The sequence below is a fragment of the Agelaius tricolor genome, unplaced genomic scaffold, assembly GCF_023055355.1.
Source record: "Agelaius tricolor isolate 1412-34295 unplaced genomic scaffold, bAgeTri1.0.p SCAF_4, whole genome shotgun sequence".
Classification (NCBI taxonomy): domain Eukaryota; kingdom Metazoa; phylum Chordata; class Aves; order Passeriformes; family Icteridae; genus Agelaius; species Agelaius tricolor.
The window spans coordinates 24,228,646-24,251,766 of record NW_027269264.1 but is presented as its reverse complement, the minus strand read 5'-3'; the positions used below and the strand labels follow the sequence as shown (position 1 = coordinate 24,251,766).

General features: G+C 39.4%; 1 protein-coding gene across 1 annotated transcript; it reads right to left on the bottom strand.

Moving 5' to 3' along the window:
- Window positions 1-4,089: 4,089 nt before the first annotated feature.
- Window positions 4,090-10,811, bottom strand: RFK (riboflavin kinase). Its single transcript, XM_071424909.1, has 4 exons — window positions 10,590-10,811; window positions 8,834-8,985; window positions 7,354-7,456; window positions 4,090-6,815 (listed from the first exon to the last, which is right to left on the bottom strand). Exons 1-4 carry the CDS (start codon window positions 10,669-10,671, stop codon window positions 6,685-6,687), a joined length of 468 nt encoding a protein of 155 aa, XP_071281010.1. The 5' UTR covers window positions 10,672-10,811; the 3' UTR covers window positions 4,090-6,684.
- Window positions 10,812-23,121: the final 12,310 nt, after the last annotated feature.

Below are 23,121 nucleotides of genomic sequence, written 5' to 3'. Positions count from 1 at the left end.
AGAAGTTATCTTAACTTTTAGGAGCTTGCCAGTGCAGGAAGCCTTGCAAGACATCCACATCCTTCCACTGAAAACAGCTAAGGAAAGCAGAACAAAATGATCATTCTCCCCAAGAAGGATGAAACTTACAGGAAAATGGAAAAGGCATTTTAAAAAGTCTTTGTTCTTCACTCTGCTAATGGATTAGCTAGTGGTACTACTAATCCATAACAAAATATTTAACTAATACATAGATACAGAAAAGAGGCTACTTGAAGCTTCCTTCAAGAAATCATGGAGCACTGGGGTCTCTGCAGCCCCTGGTAGCTGGAGATGAGGCACACCTCTCCATCTGCAATTGCTTAAGTTCAGAGGGCAGAATGAGTTGGTGGGACAGACCACACTGAATAGTACTGGCTTTTCATTTTTCCTAGGGTAGTCTGGGATAATTTTGCTAACACCTTGACTATAAAGATTCACTAATCCGGTACTTGCACTATCTCTGAAAAGGGTGACCTTGAAATTGGTCAAGATACTGTGTTTCTGTAGCCATTATTTTTCCTCCCCTGACTGGCTGGTGCACTCAGATGAAAAGGATTTCAACTCTTCAGAAAGGAGAAATAGAAAAAGAAAGCATAATAGAGTGGGGATGAGGTGCTGGGCTCTCATGTGCTGGATACTTGCCCTAACTGCAGCCCTTTCTAACAATCCTGATTTCTACCTCAGAAAAATTTGCCAGCAGTTCTTCAATCAGACATCCTCACCAACATCCAGGTAAACATGCTGCACCTGGACCCAGTGACTCAGATGACTGTTTACAGCCTCAGGGACCTGAATTGCTGCTTTTCCTTCCTGTCCCACTACACCCTCCTGCTCAAGCTAGCGTCTTCTGGCTCATCTTGCTCCTTCTCCTCTGTAGGGTGACTTCAGAGAGGTGCAATCTGGCTCCTGGATGCTCTTGTTGCTCACAGAAACTGACTTCAAGTTTTGAATGTCCCGATCCATTCTTCTTTTGCCTCTGACATCACCGTGAGAGGCAGACACCTCATTTGCTTCTCCAAAAAGCTCCCCCATGCACCACAATTAGCTGTGGCTGCCAGGAGAAACTGGAGCTGACAAGAGGAAATTGGAAAGCTGGGCAATCAGCTCAGAGGAGAGAATAGCCCTGTGAATGTAATTGGTTAAGGCTATGAACATTTTTTCACACTAAATGTCTGCGTCAATTTATTTCCTTAAACAAAGTTCAAAAGTCAATGAAGCACATCAAATAGAAGTATTAAATGTTTAGTATAGCTTATAGACCAAGAACTATATCCCTCCTGAACTCCTTTGCCATTCTCATTCTTCCTTTCAGACCCTCAATTATGCAAGACAGGCTGTGACAGCTGACATTTAGCTGGTGTCAGCACTTCAGCCTGGGTTTCATGTCCCTGACAGCCTGCATCTTTCTTCTGTTATGTGCATTATATGAAGAACCCTGCCAGGACTCTGCAAATTCTCTGGGATGCCTCTTTAGGGCAGATGATAGAATAGTAACAGGGAAAAAGAAAAAAGGTGAAAGTCCATCATAGTCCTTGCAGTTCATGAAGAGCTGTTTCACAAATTTTCAAAACACCAACAAAATCTGCTTTGTAGGTACACAGAGTTTCAAGACAAGGCTCAGCATTCAATTTTTTTAAATACTGACCTTCTGCTAGAGATCTCATGTGGTTCTTTGTGAAAACAAACAAAAGTGCTCATTGTGTATTTGAAGGGAAGTTAGATGACTTTTTTTTTGTGTTGTGACATTGTCTTTTTTTCTAGGAAAGAGAGTATTGGGGTGTGTACCTTGTGCATACAGATAAAAGTTTACTGGGTGAAATGTGCAACTCAGGCTGTTTTGCAGATGAATACAAAGTCCAAGAGACACAAGGATAAGAGGTGACCATTTGGAGGCATTTTCTCCTGTGATTTGTACACTGAACTTTTAACTATTGAACACAATGTGAACAATGGAGAATTTCCTGTAAGGATAGGTTGTCTTTTGATATTTCTCTTGTGTCCAGCTAACCTGCCCCTGTACAGTGAAGAAGGCTGCTGCCCACCCTGCTGTAGTGACTTCAAACTGGCAGACAGCCCAGGTTGCTTTGACTGTAGCAAAAATCCCAAGGTATGACCTTGCTGAAGAGCAGTACTGGCATTTAAGGGCTTTATGGCTGGCTTTGCTGACATTTAAAAATGAAAAGCAGGAAAAAACCAAACTGTGAGGTTGAACTGAAGGCACACAACATAATGCCTCTGCACTATCACCAGAATAGGCTTTCCTCCTATGTTTTTTAAAATTTCTGTGCTTTTCATAAAACAGTTGACTAGAAAGTACTTATTTCAATGGATAGCAATCTGCATTGTCATGCCAAAATTACCTCACTGGCTTTGAAACATTTACAGCATCTTACACACAGATTTGTGGAGTGAAAAAAATGTGATTAAACCAAACGGATACAACTGGGAAAAGCAGGCTCAGGCCACACAACCACTCTTCAATTTTTTCTAAAGTTAAAAATGTTTTGTGTTTCTAGCCTAAGGTTAGAAGTGAGTTGTATTTGTGTCCCTGTTAGCTTCTCTGCTTCTGACTATTCTTAACCTAACAAAAAAAACATACAGCTGCCCTACCAACCCCCTTTTCTTCAGCCTTGTGCCATCACAGCTATGAGAATACAACTGTAGTATTGGAAGGGTAAGACCGTATCTCTAAAACATCAAAAATAGCACTCTAACCTATTCTACCAGGTCATTTAAAACAAAGACTCCTCCTACTCAACTTCACATAATTTCAGTTTTTAAAACTGCTGCTGCCAGATGACTGTGTACTATAATCCATTCTACCACCAGAGAGGAAAATCCAAACCACTTACTTTCCTACCAGCTGATTTGGCTTTCCTTTTACTTGGAACCACGGATCTGGAGAATAAAGCAAAGCCACAGCTGTTAATAAGAGGCTGCAAATCAATCTGTTTCCTTCCCACATAAGCAACTACTATAAGAACATGAAGTGATTGGGACTGGAAATGAAGATATAGCATACATGGGATAGGACGGCAACAGTTCAATATATATTTCAAAATGGACTTCTGGGGAGCAAGAAGATGTGTGTGAATAGGACGGAAATCAGTGTTTTAGAGAAATTCTTACTACTTTATGGATTTTCTATGCTGCCTTTCTTACAGAATTACTGCATTCCCCAAAGCTAACGGCTTTCATCATAATCTTGTAGTATGTTTCCCAATGGAAATGCATTTATGACATGACTTCTTGCGTCAAGTACCTCCACAGTATTCCTCATTCTACACATCAACCCCTAATTAATCTAATTCCAGTAGTTTAAATAGTGTTTAATCACAAATAGAGAGTTTGAATTTAATGCAAAGTAAAATACAATCCAGAAGTGCACTGGCAAAAAGAACTACTTCTGTCTTCTTTAGGATCTTCTTGGGCTACAGAGAACTGAAAAAAACAGAGAGCATTTACAACAGAAATTTTCCACGTATTTTTTAAAGTGGTTCAGCACTTTCAAACTATGCCAAAGGGAATAAATAGGACTCAGCAGGTAATCTACCTTAAAGGGACACAACAAAGCAATTTTTTTAGCATTGCTGGATACGTAATACTACAAAAGAGGATGCTCTTTATAGCCCCTTGCTATGAAGAACAGAGTCTTCACACAAAAGTGCATGGAAGTGCTGTTATTTGTTGTCAGTATGGTCTGATGGCTAAGAGAATGGACTGAGCCTTAAAATTGTTCCTTCACATTTTTGATAACAGTTCTAGAGCTGTTAATCACTTAAGACTTATCTGTACATATGAATTCATTTTGGGAAGGACTAATTTTTAAGCCATAATTCTTGAGTGGATTTTTTTGTTAGATACTCCTAAAGACCTCATGATCACCCTGTAACTGACATTGTTCTGTGGATTTCATCATTGCACCTTCAGTAACAAAGAGGAATATAAAATCATGTGAAGATTTAGAAGTTCAAAATAAGGCAGTCACCCCCATAAAGCTTTGCCTGAAACTGAAACAATTAACACTGCTAGGAGTGGCAAAGGAAAGGAAATCCAAGACAAGAAGGATAACTTTGTCAATTACAATTCCTTTAGTAATAGTACAGTGCAACAACATCAACCAAAATACAGCTAATTGTACATAATACAAAAATAAAGTTTATACTGTGCTAGGAATTATGTATTGAGCTTAAAGAGTGATGTATAACATTTTCTCTTAAATAATATGGTCAGGTACACTCAGCCAAATGGATGTATTAACACACCCTCTTTGAAGACAAACACATAAAGAGCAGTTTCTTAGTTCAGTGTATCCATACATCATATCTCAGCTAGGATTTGAGAGCAAGCTAAGTCTTTCAAGTTTTCCCTTTGCTACTGTTCTTTATCCATAGCACAGCAGTTCTACAATCAAATGGTGAGTTGAATTTTTGATAGTGGCATTTATTAGCAGATACAGAAAAGTATTATTCAGAACAGCCTAAGGCACCATAGTTTCCACAACAGACCCAAGACATCACTGGCAAAAATCAATTTAAAGGCAGCTATGAGTGTTCAGCTACAGTACCACGATGAAAAACAATCTAATGTTGACAACATTCTCTGGTGACTGGTGTGGCTTCTGTTTATTCTCTAGAAGGAGTAGTAAAATATATGATTTTAATGTTACTACAAATCTGAAGAATGCATTAACACTTAGCAAAAAAAATTTCTCCTTTTATCTCTCCTTTTTAAAATTCCAATCATCAATCTTGCAAGACAATTCTTTTACAGACTTTTTAGAAATAGTTTCCAACACATTATATAGTAAAAAGCCCACTAAATTATTTCTCTTCTCCTTTAAAAGAAAGTGTATTGTCCCACGTCCCTCTCTCCCAAACGTATTGTATCTGTCTCTGCTATCAACGCCACTGGCGAACAATTCATTTAAGCAAAATCAAGTTTTCTCCTGAAGTCCTGAAGAGCAAACATGAACCCTTGATTTCCTCAAGACCTCTTCCCTAATAATAGCCCATGATACCAGCTAGAATTTAAAGCAGTATGAAGTGAAACTATCATCTTGACAGCACCACCTGCCACAAAGACCAAAACAGCTACCTTGCTAAAACTCTTTTAAATTCTAGAGTGAAAAGTAGGATTAGAATAGGACAAGGAGTAAATTCATCAAATTTCACTACAGAAATTGTGCGTTCCATATTGAACATTGTAGCTCAGACAGAGAATCACAGCTGAGACATATTTAAAGAAGTACTTTGAATTTCAGAATATGTCCCAGACACATCAGAGGGTGATTCAAAAAGTTATGATTGTGACAGTCACTATAGCTAATCTGCTTCCATTCACCAAGGGATAGAAAAATTTATCAGAGGAAAAGAAGACTAGGTATTGAATCTCACATTACATACTTTTTTCAAACTATTTTTCAAATTACTATCAACTCTCACCATACTCCTTCCACTAATCCATCACAGAATAGTTAGGGTTGTAAGGGACCTTCACAGATCATCTAGACCAACCCTCACTTGTATCCCCATATTTCAGAGTAGGACTGTCTGCAACTACTTATAAAAAATAATCAATATTCTTTATAGTGTTGATACATTATCTAATAAATCCCCAAAGGTTTTCATTTGTGTATTTATCTACTTGGTCTGCTAAAACCTTGGCTCTTACCTGCACTTAGTGCAGAGTGTTGATGAGATTTTTCTGTGCCTTACAATAATGCCAACCTTGAAGTCAAACATTTTATTGCCAGTGCAGTAAATAACCTCAAGATTTTCCTATGAAAAATATCAGCAGCACATAAAATGCAAATATGTGTCTCACTACCTATTTTCCTTTAAGGTGCAATGAGCAGCAGTCTTGTTATATTGTTTCTGCATCTTTTACACCTGAACCTTAAAGTTTATCAGCTTTCACACTTTTACTCATATTTTGAAATTAAATTAAACACCTCTTCAGAATTAAACTCCACAATCATATGTTATCATGTGTTATCATATGTTAAGTGTGAAGAAATATAGTTCAGATTCTAGCAACACAATGAGCAACAGCAATTTCTTCCATCTCAAATAAACTTAAAATAAATAATTTCAATTAAAGTAAGAGCTTCAACCATAAAAGCTGTGTAGCATATAAAAACCAAGAACTAAAGGGAATTAATCTTACTATTCTTATCTATCTAACCACTGGAATTTTCTGAGTCAATCAATACCAACATTTTCTAAGCTAAAATTCAGATCTAAGAATGACACAGAAAATGGGACATTATGGAACATTATGTTAAAAACAGACATTCTTCATTAAATGAGCTAACCACACCCCATGATTACAATTAACTTTGGTCATGTTCTAAATGTGTTCAGATCTCCAAAGACCTGGTAACATTAGGATACATCATACATTGTTTATCTACAACCAGTAGTACAGCCTTCTAGTTCTTTAGTATGACTGGGCTAATGATGACTTAACCGAAGAAAACTGAAGTCCTCTTGTATGGTTGGTTCTGATCTCAGTCACCTAACAGACACATGACACAAAAGTATCTATGAGAGCAGTGCAAATACAAAAGCTCCATGACAGGGAAGAAAATAAGAAAAAAGAAAGAAAGAAATTAAGAAAAAAAAAGAAAAAAAAAAAAGAAAAAAGACTGTATGGTTTTTCTCAGCGATTGTTTACTATTTTGCCTTCTGGCAGATGAAAAAAGTTATCTTCTTTGAGTTTAAGATGTTCTGGTAGATCTAGCTGTCTTTTTGCTTCTTCAATATCTTCCTGAATTGCCGAAATGAGTGCATCTGAAAAAGGTAAGAATAGGGATATTTAAAAGTTGTTTTGTATTCTGAACACAATAACAAGTGAAAATAAGGCATCACAAAATATCAAACAACAATCACAGAAGTAGAATGTAACTAGGAGGTTTAAAAGGCAGAATTCTCTGCTTTTAAAATGTTTTTTTTTAACATGCTAAAGTTGCATTTTTACCTGTTACTACCACTATCCTCTTCATTTGTCAGAAGACATAATTAGCACCTCTGTTTCAATACTAACAAAACTGCATTTTAAGAAGAAATTAGTACACTTGACTTTCATGACAAGCCCATGATTTTAACATTACTACTTAGACAAGGGAAATAAAAGTGCAGGTTTTTAGTGTGATACATAAGAAGATGTGGGGGTATGTCTTTTTTGTTTTTAAATTATGAAAACATTTTAGGGACATTTTAAAGGTTAACCATAAAACATCTCATGATGGAAGGAAGTACAGTGAAGACATAGAACTTGCATGAGTAAAGCAAAAAAGAAACTAGTCTGAGGGAGACCTTCAATACTGACCTAAGGAATCAAAGTTTTTTTCGGGTCGAATGTATCCAGTTATGACTATACTAAGAATTTCTCCATAAAAGTCTTCTTTGAAGGTGTGGATAATGTGTGTTTCCTAAAGGAAGAGAAGTAAGTGGACAATTACTATGAACTTTAAGAGTTTATTTCTCTCTCTGTAAGCATGTAGGCCTAATATCCAACATTCAAATTCTCCTTAACAGATAAAAAATAAAAGGGACATTTAGTATAGCATGTATAATCCAAAATAAAAAGGCCAGGGCTTTAGTTTGTATGAGGAAGTAGAATTGCATTCTGCATGGAATTTAAAAAAATTACTGCCTTAAAAAGTGTTTAAAGAGAAAAGGAATGGGAAAAAAAAAAAACCCAACAAAATCAGAACAACAAAAACCCCCCTAACCAAACAAAAAGACCCAACAAACCAATTAAAAAAACCCCAAAACCCACACACCTAGACATCAGGAGAAGTGCTTCGAAACTTCTCAGAGTTAAGATTTCCAAGGCAGGAAACGTTAGTGTTTCATCAACAAGTGGATATATTAAAATAACTATGAAGATTTTGATAGAAGTAGCTGCCTCACGGAGAGCTTCTACACCTATCCCCTAAGGAAACTGGATGGTAAAATTGAACAGCAAGTCCAGACTAAGACACAGACCTGACACTCAAAACTTTTTTATGCATATCCAAACCAAGCCAACCCATAGCATCTACCAGCAGAGCTATTATCTGGGAAGATTTTAACTACTTGCTCAGAAAAGTTATCTGTGAAGAAATTTTAAAGTACAGATTTGCCTAAGACAAACACTTAAAAGTAGAAACTCATGAATAAATAAAATTGTTTTCAACAAATAAAAGAGAGCTTTGCAAGATTCAGGAAAAGCACCAGCACCTGTCAACAAAAAACCCCACAGCTGTTACAGGTTAGGATTTTATCTTCTCCATCCTTACATCCTTATATGCCTTCAAGTATTTATTTGGTACATTAAGCTGCAGCATCTTATGTATCCATTTCATCATTTAAGAGAAGAATTAATTAAAAATTCAAATTAAGCTGCCCCAACATCTCCTATATGAAATGCAGATACATTGCAGAGAACAATAGATCATTACTATGTTCCAGCTTATGCCAGGGTCTCATAACCAGTAAATTCAATATGTTTACCAAGTTCATGCTTAATTTGCTATCAGCAAGTCAAGCAACCATCATTTCAAGTACTATTATATTTTAATTTTGGAAGTAGTTAAGAAATGGTGGAATAAAAGAAAGAAAAACTTTACTCAACTTCCTCTGTGTACTCTCTGGTTACAGGGAGCATATTCTTTTCAGAATATAAATATTAAATAGATAACAAATGTATTTCCAATGGTACACAAATTTCTGGATACCATTCATCAATCAAATTCTGTGTACCTTGTTAAAATTAATCCAGTCTTTTATTACAATAAAAATCCCACAAAAAGCAAAATTCTTACCACTGATTTCTTAATATTCTTATAGAAGGGATTCCATCCTATGCTCAAAACCATTTTATGCACATCTCCATTTCCAACACAGGCCCATCCATAGTATATACCAGTAGGGATATCAGATGGAAAGCTTTCAACTACTTGCTCAGAAAAGTTAGCTGTAAAAATTTCATAAAGTGTGAGTGACTTTGTGTAAATCAAGTATATAACAGGATCTTCAAGTACTTAAAAGCCAAAGTCTGCCTACATACTATTTACAAACATAACACTGGTGATGATAAGAATAATGAGACAGAGCATCAGCAAAGTATAAAACAACTTCATAAAATTTAGTTACTGTGGCAACACCAGGGTTATTATAACTCCTACACACACACACACACACACACACACTGTATTGTATAGTTTTCTTTCTCTTCTACAGTAATAATTAATAAATACATCATACATACAGCCAGAACACATTTCATTCTTAGGACAATTACCACAGCTTTACCATGAGGAAAAACGAGAGGGAAAAAGTCAACTTTCTTCTGCACTACAAAACAGCATCTCAGAACTACTTATTAGTAAAATATTTACTGATTAAATAAACTATGTAGAAGCAAATGTAATCATTGTTTAGTCATCTGTCAGTTTTGCACAAGTTCCCTTTCAGAGGCATCTGTGGACTTGAGATTTCCTTTGAAAACTACGTATTTACAGTAAAATAAATTTCCTTTTGGCTGAATTGAATCTTCTCTCAAAATTACTATCCTACCTCTATTTCCAAGCTGAATAGATCTCTTAATGCAAGATACCAAACTGATTTGAAAGAATGAATGGTTACCAAATTTTTATAAAAGCTCACAGATAGGTACAGCTTCCTTTCCCTGTTCCCTAATACCAACACATCATTTATAAACAACCAGGAGAAAAACGTGAAACGTTCTCAGAAACAGATGTGAGAAATCCAGCACTACAAGAGTGGTCTTATAAAGTTTCATGTCTGTTAGATGTAGTGCAATATGACTACTAACTTCAGTGTGTGCTTAAGAACATTCAAAATTCTTTTGCAGTATTCATCTGCCTGCATTTAGACATTGAAACAGAGATGGGCGATAGGAAAATACATTCTCTGTAGGCCAAGTGCATCTGCTCTGTTTCAAACTCTGCTTTACCCCCCTTAAACTTTCTTCCTTGCAGTGATTCCCAATGCCTACTCCCTTTCCTACTCCTATCGGAGATTTATGCGAAGGGATATTTTCCCAGGCTGCCACACCCCTGCATCGAGAACGTGGCACTCATCTACATCCTGTACATCGTGACGATCACTAGATGAGAAAAGGAACAAACATTAAGATTCAGGGAAACCTCTTTACAGACTAGGGTGCAGGGAATAACACAAGGGAAGGTGCAAGATTCTGAGCAGTGCAGGAGAGGGGGAAGAAAGGCGTCGGGAAAACGCTGGTAGGTAACAAGGCAGGGCCGTTCTCGAAAATCGCAAATCATAACAAAAGGGCAGCCCTGCAGGGCAGCGGGGCGGCCGCCGAGGTCAGGCGAGCTGAGTTACAGCGCTGCCGCACCGCTGCGGGGCAGGAGCACGGCACGGCTCCGCCCGAGGGGCGCGACACAGGCCGGCTGCAGAACCCCCGGCCCAGCACCTCGCCGGCGGGAGCGCTCCCGGGACCTGGCGCGGACCAGCAACCCCACGGCTGGGCCAGGCCCCGCGGACACCCCGCCCGTGTTGTTCCGGGAAGATGTGCCCTCCGCGCCCGCTCACCCGTGGGGATGCCTAGCTCCTTGGAGCCCCTGCCGAAGCCCTTCACCACCTCCCCGCGGCAGAAGTACGGCAGGTGCCTCATGGCCCTGCGCTGAGGCGCCGGCGGCCCGAGCCCGCCGCGCCGCTGCGCCGCTCACCACCGCCCTCCGCACGGGGCGCTACCAACGACAGGGGAGGAACCGCTCGAGGCGGCGAGTCGCACAGCGCTCCGCGGCTCCTGCCCACCCTCCCGAGTGGACGTGCCCGCGCCGCATGCCCAGTATGCCCTCCCTCGCCGGGGACGGCTGTCCCGGCCGCAGCGGGGTGGGCGGTGCCTGCTGAGGGCGGTCAGCTTCGCCGTGCGCAGCCGGGTGCTGTCGCTCGTCAGTGACAAAGCGCCGTGCCCTGTGGTCCTGCCCGCGCGTTTCGTCACACTCGGCTCTCCGAGGGCAGCTGGGTTTGGCCCGTCCTGCAGTTTCTTCGATAGAAACTACAGTGACTGCTGCGACTGCTGTGCTCCAGCTGCCACAGCCCGACCCTCTTACCTGAAAGGCTGCAGCTTGCACCCCGCGCTCACGCCTGTAGATAGGGATTGTTGCTCCCTTGGTAGCCCTGGATTTGCCTTTTCGCTCAGAAAAGACAAAATGCTTCAGTGAACAGCAGACATTTAGGAAAGCCGCGAGAAGAGGTCTTTTTGTGACATGCTCCAGCGAACTGCCGTTCCTTGCTTAAAACAAAAGCAATAATCCAAACAACCAAACCCCAACAGCAAACTAAACTAAAACCAAACCAAAAACCCAAACCATTTTTACCCAACCTCTGCTTTTACCAACATGCTCACATCTCCACTTCTGCCATTACCGCTGCTAGTGCGCCCTTGGAAAAAAGCACCAAGAGAGCAGTGCTCATTCTGTGCTTGCTCCAGGGAAAATGAAGGGTCACATGAACATTTCCTTCACTTCCTGTCTCTTCATGTTGATATAGCTTATTAATGTATTTAGATGATTAGCACTCTTTTTTTCTATTGCCCTGCCTGATGCAACTTAAATAAATTTGTGGTGGCATGAGTTCAAAATAGTATTATGTGAAAGATATCCATAATCTTGGTAAACTATGGAACAGTCAGCCCACCAGCAGACAGTCTCTTTGTATCAGTGAAACTATAGGCCATTTGAATTCTGGAGTCTCATTCAGCGCTGCTGTGCTGCACATAAGCATATTTGTGTTTAAACACATAACTGTTATCCAGAAACACCATCCAGAAAAACCCTGAGGTGAACTGGCACTTTCTTTTTTCCACCCCTTCTAGAACAGTTTCTAATTTCAACAGTTTGATATGAGCCATAAAAGTATTTCAGGACTTACCTCTTATTTTGTTTGCTATTTTTTTAATGTGGAAAGGCAATGTGAACATCTATGGCTTGTGCTTGTATTTAATTGTATTCCAAAAAAATAACTTTTTAAAATTGGAATTTTTTGGAGAAATGGACTGATATATTATATTATAAAGCACTGACTGTTCATGGAAGCTGTGGACACAAGCTGTTTTATATAAGAAGGCAAAAAAAAATCTAATTGATTTTGCCTCAAACTTATCCTCTTCTTTCCTTCTTTCATTTCTCTTAATTCCCTGCCATCCTTTTCATGATAACATTTAAATTCATTACTTCAGCTTGAGTAGCTTTGACTGTCTTAGAGAATGACCATATGTGTAGCTGGAACTCGCAACAGAGTCATGATGGTATGTATGTAAGAAAAAAAAGTGGAAGGTATCCTAAGTATGCTGCTAGCAGGTCAATTCTGTTCTGCTGTCTCTGCGTGGGTAGAGAATAATGCTGCAAAGGGTGTTTAAGGGTTTTGTAATGGAAGTGTCTTGGATATGAAGTCTAAATCTTGAAGTCATTGCCTAACTAATGACAGACCATTAGTTGCTTAACTAATGACAGACCATTAACAGTTGACAGTGTGGCCTCACAGCCATTCGCACTGCTAGTTTATTTTAGCTGAAAAGCAAGAAACGAAAACAAAACCCCTCTATTTTCTGGAATGAGTTTCCTCACGATATTTGTATTCAAGGACATACACATTTGTGTTCTTCCCTTCTTCCCCCCTTTTTTTTTTTTTACGAATCCATCTTTTCAGAACAGATGGTGCTGTTCTTGGGATATCCACACGATGGCATGCAGTGACTTCTTTTTCGGCGTCTGTAGGTTTGGGCAAAAGGTTTACAATCTCAGTAACTGAGAATTCCTTGAGAATTACTAAATCAAGGAAGTATTTGTTTAAGAACTATGTGGTTCAGTAATTTCACAGAAGTCTTGCTGACGACTTCTATCTCATTCTCTCAAACAGTTGTAACATGAATAATTTTTATCAGTAATCATGATGGGCTGCCATGATCCAGCTAAAATATTAGCCATCCTTCATACTATGTCCTCATTTTTCTTTTGTTATTAAGTATACTAGTTCATATTGGAGAGATAGGTGGATCTTAAGTAGAATTTAATTACTTCTACTGACATTTATAGTAGTTAACTCTACTACAATTTAGTAGAGTTAGTAGACATGTTTCTTCCAAAAACATCATCAAATTTTAGAGATGAACATGTCTTTTAGCATTGTCAGTCAAATGAAGAACTATTTGAGAGTTCCTACCTCCAGTGAGAAAACTCAGGTGCTATTTCAGGCAGCTAGGGAAGAACTTCTGTTCCCTACTTATGCTACTTTAGCTATAGTTATTGTCAGTGAAAAGTATTTTTCTTTTTTTCTAGAGCCACAGAAACCAGAATAAAGAAAAGAGAGCATGTGTTATGTCAACTGTGTAGGGCCCATGTCAGGTTACCTTTGAGGACTCATCATACTAACCAACATTCAATGCAGAGTAGAACATACTCTGTTCATCTTGTTTTCCAGTATCACATCACAAGCCAGAGTCCCTGTCCCTTACCTCTGTGCTGCAAAAGCCTGCATTCCTATGCAAGGCTTAAGGTGAGAGCAGGAATATCTTTATGTGGTGTGGAAAAATAGCAGAACCATATCTGGTGGATAATAGAATATTTTAGGGCTGTCCCGACCAAACTGGAAATTCTGGTTACACCAGGCTCAGTGAAATATTCAAGAGCTGACTCAGAAAAGAGTGACTTATAGTAAAACTAGTAGCATTTTAGCCAGTTCCTTGGAAGTTTCCATTCCCAGCATGACAAAACACTCATTGATTCAGGAGTTCAATTCAAGGACGCTCTGGCACTCCTTACTTTTAGTATGCTGAAAACAGGTGATGAAATCACAGATATGTACAAAACACTCTTGCTAGAATGTCTAACAAATACCTGCTTTGAAAGGACTTTTTCTGTATTTTAGTGTGGAATAGAAAACCACAGAAGTTATTCTTTTATTTTTAAAAAAATTATCTTTATTTTTAGTAGTTTGAAGTTTTGTTCTAGGTGAATAGACAACTTTCTTCTAGGAAAAATACCTGCACATTAGTATGCTGGTACCGAGACTGTGTTAGATTACAGTGAAGCAACAGTACTATGAATGTCTGTTTAATAAGTCATAGCTGATATTATCTGCTGAACATCTGATAATTACATAAAATTCTAAGAACTACCATTTGCATGCTAGTAAACTGTGTGTGAAAGACAAAACTGGTGCATTTTAGATATTACAGAAATATTAGATAAAAGTGGGGACTTGATGCTTTTTGAAAGTTTATGTCAATTCTCAAGAATTCCTCCAGCTTTTGAATCCCTATTTCTGGTGTCTTTTCTCCACACCAAATCCTCAATTATCTCCTTGAAAAATGCAGTGTTGCTTTCAGCTAGCTTCCCATTATCTCTACACATCATTGTATTGTGCCATGTGGGCATGCTTCATGTTTAGTGCTCAAGAAAAAGCTTTTAATGCATTTTAAGTCCTTCCCTCTTTGTCCATTTTCCTAAAATGGTTTAATAGTTGTTTCAGATTAAATATCTGTAATTAACTGATTAGGTTGGATTATATGATGGCCATCTTAGTGGCAGGTGTATTGTCACACTTTTTTTTTTTTTTTTTTTTGCAGCCACAGTTGAGCCAGATCAAAATGTTTGAAACCAAGCTGTCCCTTTTTATAAAAGCAACCTTCAGTTAATTGTTTCGCAAAATATTCAGCAGAATCTTACCTATAGAGACTTTCTCAGCACAAAAAAGTTAATAAAGGGCAAGGCAGCTCAGGCAGCTTACCACCTTGAAGATAACAAAATTATATTCTTGTATGTTTGACAGATTCTAGTCCAAAGTATCTTGCATTTCTCAACAATGAACACAAATTGTTATCAGAAGTCTCACAATGGAATGTAGAAGAACTAGACTAGGAATCTAGGTGAGAGGTGAGGAGGGAATCTAGGTGAGAGGTGAGGAGATGTTTACTGTATTGTCATGATGTTTGCAGATGAATAGATGTTGGGCAACTCGGAGGTCAGTGTCAAGCTACTTCTGCAGAAATGGTGTGCAAGAAATGTAGGAAATGGCATGTAAGAAATGTGTTACAGGATGTAACTGAGATAGATGAGATCTATTAAGAAATTAATAAACAATGGGACAGGCAATGAATTTTTCAGCTCATTAAATTTAATACCAGGAATAACTTAATTACACATTTTGGTGAATCTGCATAATATCTGCTTCTCATGAGTTGTAAAGCAAAGAAAAATTAGATACCAAAATATCTTCTGACCTAGAACTTAATATGACTTGGCTCTTATTTTCTGCTTTTCATGGGGAAGAATAGAAGACAAAGGTGCTAAAGGTTTACAGAAAAAGGCGATCACTCAGAGGGAAAAGCCTGTTAGAAGGGCATAAGCTCAAATTGGAATGAGTATGGAGATAAAAGGAGCAGATATTTGATGTTCATGAAGCTTCTTAAGTTTGGGAATACTTTACAAAAGAAAGTAAATCAGTTTGTCAAATCAGTCAGTCTTTACTGCAGAAATTAGTTTCACAATAACATAAAGAATAAAAAGATTGAACCAGTGACCACTGAATTAATGCATGGAAATGCCATGAAGAACAGTACCCTCTCAAAACCACAAAAGATGTATTGCCCCAGTGGTGGATTTGCTTTTTTTATGTCCAGGAATAGCCTGCTTAGGCACTGACCTCTATTGTCTTTACAGAAAAAATTTTGCTAGTTTTCAGCCTATGAGGGATAAAAGTTTTTCACCTATGCAGTAACATCAGAAAGAGCAGAAAGTGAAAATTATTGTCATAGTGACTGACATTGCAGGGGGAATGTAATGAAGGAAGTAACTACAATGTTTTTCCTTGCATACTAATGATAATTTTTAAGATCATTTACTTCTTTCCTTCTCTGGGCTTTCTGTTCCAGTGTTTATCACAGAGTAAGCAACAGGTGAGCAAACAAGAAAGATTCTGATGAAAATTTCTCATTGCTAAAAGGAACCTGTAGATTGTAATAATCCTGCTGCCACCAATACATGATGCATGTTCAAGGCATGCCTGCATTTGTGGCAGCACTGCCACCTGTATAAGGCAACCACTCTTTCAATAGCAATCTTCTTAATATTGCCTACTGAAGAAATAGCCCCAATCATCGCTCATGTCTGCCACTGCAAAGGAATCCTTCTCTTTTCAAATGTGCCGTTTGAGTGATATTTGTGTTTTCTTAACACAGGAAGTATTTGCACAACAGCAACGGAAAAGTGCTACCCGTAATTTCCTTGATTTTTGGGCTCCATACCATTTGCCATGCACACAATCCCAGTAATCCTGCAAGCAGCCTGTGCGAAACACAACAGTGCTGAGGACAGAAGAGTAAGCCTGCATCAGTCTCCCAAAAATTCCCTCAGTATGGGCAGAGTGCTGTCACTTGTCCTTCATAGTAAACCTACCTGGGTGCTGCTCTACTCATTTTCCTAATCACACCAAAGCTATGAATACAAAAGGCATATACAAAGAAGAATCCCAGAAGTAAGACGAGGCTTGCTCTGAATAACACAACTGGTATGTTTGTTGCTAAATCAATTATTTTGTGGGAATATAATGCTGTGTGCTGCTTCTTCAATTTTCCCAGTTCAGCTGCATCCAAATGCAATGAAAATTACTAATTTTTCTCATTGGTATTTACAATTAAAAATCATTCTTCCCCCCCCCCCCCCAAAAAAAAAAAAACACCAAAAAATACACCAACAAACAGATTCCCATCCAAACCAAATAAAACCCAAAAAATCCCCAAAGCTCAGATGTTCTTGTTTTAGGATATCTCCTATTCCGCTTACTTTCTCAAGGGTATCCTGAGCTGCAGAGGTTCAAAACAAGTTATCTAAATCAGTACTAGCTTTATGTGGAGATGTACTAGCCAGTTTTTCCACATTATTAATATCCCTACCTTCTGCACATGGATTGCTCATTTTGCCCACACTGTTTACCTTGGCAAAGAAATAGCAGTGAGAACCCATAATTTATGCTACCAAACAGGTTGAGCAGAAAATTATTCAGTAGTGCCTGCTTTACATAACAGAACTAATTACCCTCAAAACTAAGGTTTTCAAAGCCACCATCAGTGTATCAGACATGTTTAATAAAAAGATCAATATAATCCTTCATTGCCTAGAAAATAAACCAGAGATTCATGAATGCTGTCAACGCTGTACTTGTACATGCACTTGGCAACCAGAATGTACAAACATGGAACAGATATTTTGTGATATTGCAAAACATTTACTAGTGAGTGAGAAAGGGCACCATATCCTGGGGTGCTTTGAATGATCTTCTAATTCCTTCCTTCACAGCAGAGCAGAAATAGTATTTTCTCTCATCAGACAAGTGACTTCAACTATCATTAACTGTCTCTGTAGATAAGTAAGGAAGTGGCACAAAAGTACTCAAAATGTTTTATCTGATGCCAAGAATATAAAAAAAAACAAAACAAAACAAAAACAAACAAACAAAAAAAATACCAGAAAAACAACTGAGCAAACTAACATCCTTTTCTTTTAAGAAGAAATCAAGCCATGGAAGAGAATCTGTATAAATATCTGTTTTGATCCACACATTTGTTTTTATGCCAAATATGTAATAAATGTTTACAGCCCATAGTAGGCCTTTAAATAGAATGTAAGTTTCTGAATTTGTTGCCTTGTGAAATAACCTAGATTCATAAAATGCTTTGGGTTGAGAGGGACCTTTAAAATCCTCTAGTTCCAGCCCCCAGCATGGGACCTTCCACTTGACCAGATTATTCAGAGCCCATCCAACCTAGCATTAAATCCTTAGAGGGATGAAGCATTCACAGTTTCTCTGGGCAACCTGTTTCAGCACCTCAGCAGCCTCACAGTAAAGAATTACTGCCACAGTTTAAAGCCATTACTCCCCATCCTATCACTAAACATTCCTCCTAAGTCACTCTCACCCTTTTTTATAAGTCTGCTTTAGGAATTGAGAGGCTGTTCTCCTGCTTTAGGAATTGAGAGGTCTCTCCAGAGTCTTCTCCAGCCTGATCGACACCACTTCTTCCAGCCTGTCATTCACAGAAGAGGTGCTGCTGCCCTTTGATCATCTAAGTGCCCCCCTTGCATTTGCTACCAAAGGACCTTATGCTGGGGGCCCCAGAGCTGGATGCAGCACCCCAAATGGGGTCTCATAAGAGCAGAGTAGGGGGGCAGAATACCCCATCTTGCCCTGCTGACCATCCTGCTTTTTTTTGTAGCCCAGGATGCAGTTGGCTTTCTGGGCTGCAAGCACATGTGGCTATGCCACTTAGTTTCTTGTCAGCCAACACATCCAAGTTCTTCTCTGGGCTGCTGTCAATCCATTCTCCTCCCAGTCTGTATTTAGGATTGCCCTGATCCAAGTGCAGGGCACTTGGCTTGGCCTTGTTAAACTGCATAAGGTTTGCATGGGCCCACCTGTCAAGCCTATCAAAGTCCCTCTGGATGGCAACCCTGCCCTCCAGTGTGTTGATAACACCACATAGCTTGGTGTCGTCAGCAGACTTGCTGACTTAATACCGAATGACCCAGAAGTTTGATATATTTTGAAGAATCTTTGAGAAGCTGTGAAATAAGACACAGCATCAGCAAATGCAGTTACACTTTTTCTAGTCTTCCAGTCCACCACACTGCCCTGTTTCTGACACCTCACTCTCCACATCACTCCTGAATCAACAACTCAAAATCCTCCAGAATGTTGAATTTAGAAACAAAGAAACAAGTAAATTTTGTAAAGCATGGTGCTGTGACTATTTCCCTGGGGAGCCTGTTCCAGTGCTCAGCCACTGTCTAGGTGAAGAATCTTTTCTTGCTATTCAACCTAAATCTCCCCAGACACAACTTCAGGCCATTCCTTTGGGTCCACAGAGAAGAGCTCATGCCTGCCCTCTTCCTCTCAGGAAGAAGTTGTAGCCTGCAATAAAATCTGTCCTCAAGTCTCCTCCAGGCTGAACAGACCAAGTGACCTCATCTGCTCCTTATACAGCTTCCCCTCAAGGCCCTTCAACCATCTTTGTGACCCTTCTTTGGACACTCTCTAATAGTTTCATGTCTTTCTTATATTGTAACACCAAAAACTGCCCCCAGCACTGGAGGTGAGGCTGCCCCAGCTCAGAGCAGAGCAGGACAATCCCCTCCCTTGCCCAGCTGGCCATGCTGTGCCTGATGCACCCCAGGACAGGGTTACTGCTGACTCATGTTCAACTTGCCAGGACCCCCAGGTCCCTTTCCATGGCACTGCTTACAGCATCTCATTCCCAGTCTGTCCATACATCCAGGGTTGCCCTGTCCCAGATGCAGAATCCAGCACTTTCCCCTGTTGAACTTCATATGGTTAGTGATTGCTCAGACCCCTGATTTGTTGAGCTCTTTCTGCAGGGTCTCCTTGCCCCTGGGGGAGTCAACACCTCCTACCAGTTTTGTACCATCTGGGAACTTGCTCAATATCCCTTCCAGTCTTACATCCAAGTGATTTATGAAGATGCTGAAGAGCACAGGGCCAAAGATGGCACCCTGTGCAACCCCACCAGTGACAGGTTCCCAGTCTGATGTCACTCAATTCACTTTAACCCTCTGTGGGCCTCACCAACCTGTGAGCCAGGTGCTTACCCATCCCATGATATGTTTATCCAGCTGTGGGCTACACATTTTGTCCAGAAGGATCCTCTAGGAGAAAGCACTGAAAGCTTTACTGAAATCCAAAAAGATTGCATCGACTGACATAAGGGTACTTAAAGATCAAGCTAATTCTGATTTCAGATAAATAATCAGTAGGTTAGTTTAAATAATCAGTAGATTTTTAAAAAATCAATTGAACAATAATGGTGTAAGTAAAAATAAATTACAGGAGTACCTCCCTTTATACTTCACCTTTTCAGTTTTCAGCTTTTTTCATCATAATGAAACCACATCAGTTTTGCTCCTGTGGGCTATTTGTCCATGTACATGTTTCCCAGGAATATGGATTTTTCAGTTTCAAACTGGTAAAAAACTAAGTGATTTTTATTCATAAATTCCATAGCTGAGGTAATTATTTCCTGTGCATTATTTGGTATTATATATAGTGATTTTTATTCAATCAACTTTCGATCCTGAACCAATTTCTGAAGAATCATGACTGATACAGAAAAGATCCTATAACATGTACTTGCTTTATTACCAAATTCTTAATATGTTCAGCATGAACCATCTGCTACTTCATTTTATGACTCTTCACAATTAGAAGATGCAATATTTTGCTGTGGGGGAATGAGGATTTCTTAAAATCTTTTTTTCTTTGAACATAGCTCTTGCCATGTGTATATACAAAAGGAGTAATAGGATGAATGACACATGCTTGTGTCTTTATTTTTGTGAGAGCACCAGACCAGTTTCCCAGAATAGTCTATCAATACACTGCTTCATACAGAAACCAGCAGCAGTATAGCAAAGAAACAAAACTGTCAACGTTGGACCTCATTCTGAGATTTAAATTAATATTTCTATATTTTTTGTTCAGACCATAAATTGTCTTGATCATATCTTGAAATATTATTCAGGAAGTGGCTGCAAGAAGCAAAAGTTGCAAAAGATTTGGACACTAATGTCAATGACTGCAGCAATTCAATCTCTACATCTATGCAGAACATTTAATCAGTAAACCTAAAAGCACTTCCCTGAAGAAATAACTTCCCTCTCTATTTAATTCAGAAACTACAGATACAAGAAAATCCATACATAAACTACAGATACAAGAAAGTCCTCTTTTGTCTTGGTTTGCATTAGAAACACATTTTTGCTATTTTTTCAAAAGTTTTATTCTTTTGCTTCTGAGGACTAAGTACAGTATTGATAACAAGAAATTAAACCCTTTGTTTTGACAATGTTCTGGCCTGTAACTCATCCTCAAGAGATAAATACTTACTGCTTTTTTTGTTGTTGTTGTTATTTTCTTTTTTAAAATATTTACTTATACCACAAAACACCACCACTTATGGTTTATCAGAGCACTACATGATAATATAAGGCTTAGAAATAAAAGGATCAATGGAAAAACCCAGAGAGATCCATCAGGAATTTTGCCCCTCAGGAAGGTTTACTGAAGCTGCCAGAAAAAAAACTCCAAAATGAGAGAAGTCTGGTTTTTTTCCCACTGGCTTGCATGGCGCTGTGTTTTGGATTTGTGCTGGAAGCAGTGTTGGCAGCTCAGGGGTGTTTTCATGAGCAGCACCTACACAGTGTCTGTCTAGGTCTTTTGTGCTCCTCACCCCCCAGCGATTTCGCTGGGCAGGCACAAAGAGTTGAAAGGGGCACATCTGAGACAGCGAACTCCAACTGACCCAAGGGATACCACAGTTCACATGGCATCGTGCTAAACATATAAACCCAAGAGAAGAGGAATAAAGGGGGCAATGTTTGGAGTGATGGCATTTGAATTTCTCAAATGGGGCCCTGCTTTCCCGGGAATGGCTGAACACTTGCCTGCCCATGGGAAGAGGGGAGCAAATTCTTGGTTTTGCTTTGCTTATCTGCACAGTTTTTGCATTGCCTATTAAACTGTCTTTATCTCAACCCTTGATTTTTCTCACTTGTACCCTTCTGATCCTCTCCCCTATCATGCTGTAAGGAAGTAAGCAAGCGGTTAGATGGGGTTTGGTTCCCAGCTGGGGTTAAACTACAATATGAAGAAACTTGTTTTGTCCTGGATATTGAAATTACATTACTAATTGATATATAAATGAAACTACATGTTCATCAGACTGTACTAAGGAAAGGTACTAAGTATTCTTGACTTAGAAAGTATGAAACTGTTAAAAGGTATCATGTATGAAGAAGAAATTTAGGAAATTCTTACAAGAGACCTCAATTTTATAGGCAGTCTTAATATCTTAGGGAAGTTCTTGTTCAGCATCTGTCTGTGACAGACATGAGACAGGCGAACCTGAATAAAACATTTACATAAGACACAGATTAAAACTTAAGAAAAAAAAAAAAAAAAAAAAAAAGAGTGGTTGTTGTGGTGTGTTTGTTCAGTTTTCCCCCCATTGTTCTCTCAGAAGGTCCTGCCCTGTTACCAGTTTGTGTCAATCCCCAAACCCCTCCCCAGTTGTCTTGGTTATCTTTCTTGTTCCCCACCCCTGGCAGCCTGCCTGTCACTCGACACCCCTGCCTCTTTTTCTAGAGAGTTCGGGCCAGGGTGTCGAGTGATTGGGTTAGGGGCCAGGGTCCCTCCCGCAACTGTGTTTGATGGGTTCTCCGATCATGCCAATCCTTAATGTATCCCTCTCTGATTTGCTATCTTTCACCCCTCCCACCCTCTGTAAAACCGAGGCTTTCCCTGCCTCGGGGCTCTCAGCTTCTTCCACCGAAAAACTCCACGTTTCCCTACCAATAAAACCACCCCCCCGAAGAAACTGAGGGTCGCCTCTTCATTTCATCCTGCGACTTCGGAGCTCTCTACTGCGGCCACACGTCCGCAAGGCTTGACATCGCCTTAGGCACAAGGCCCTGACTCCGGGTTGGGGAAGTGCCTTACTGGCTGGAGGTTGGCTGGACACTTATCTAGCCTGGGCGTTTTACTTTCCACCGGCCACCGCTCCAAGTGGTGAAATGCAGAACATAAATTGACTAGTCTGTAATTAGGACTCCACGTGTACCCTCCAGGGCAAAACAATAACCAAACCACTAACTCCTGGGAACATAAAGAAAAAAGACAGATTTGGAAACTGCAGTCTAGAAATTCAACAGGACAAGTTTGGAAAGGGCCCTGTGAAAGATTGTATAAAGGTACAATAAAATACACATCCCAGAAATATCCACTTTTTGATAAAATTTCTCCATTTCCAAGAATTTACACCATCTTCAAAAGTCTGTGGACAAAAATGAAATTCCTAATAAAAATGAATTACACTCTTATGCTGCAGTACAGCACTCTAGGAACTACTCAACAGGCAACTGCATCTAGCTGTATGAATAAACTCATTGTAATTTATAGTAATGTGCAGTTTTTATGATTGTGTGATGAGCTTACAGTAAAGTCCCAAAAAGGAAAGAACTGAATCACATACCAGGGGACAATTCTTATTATA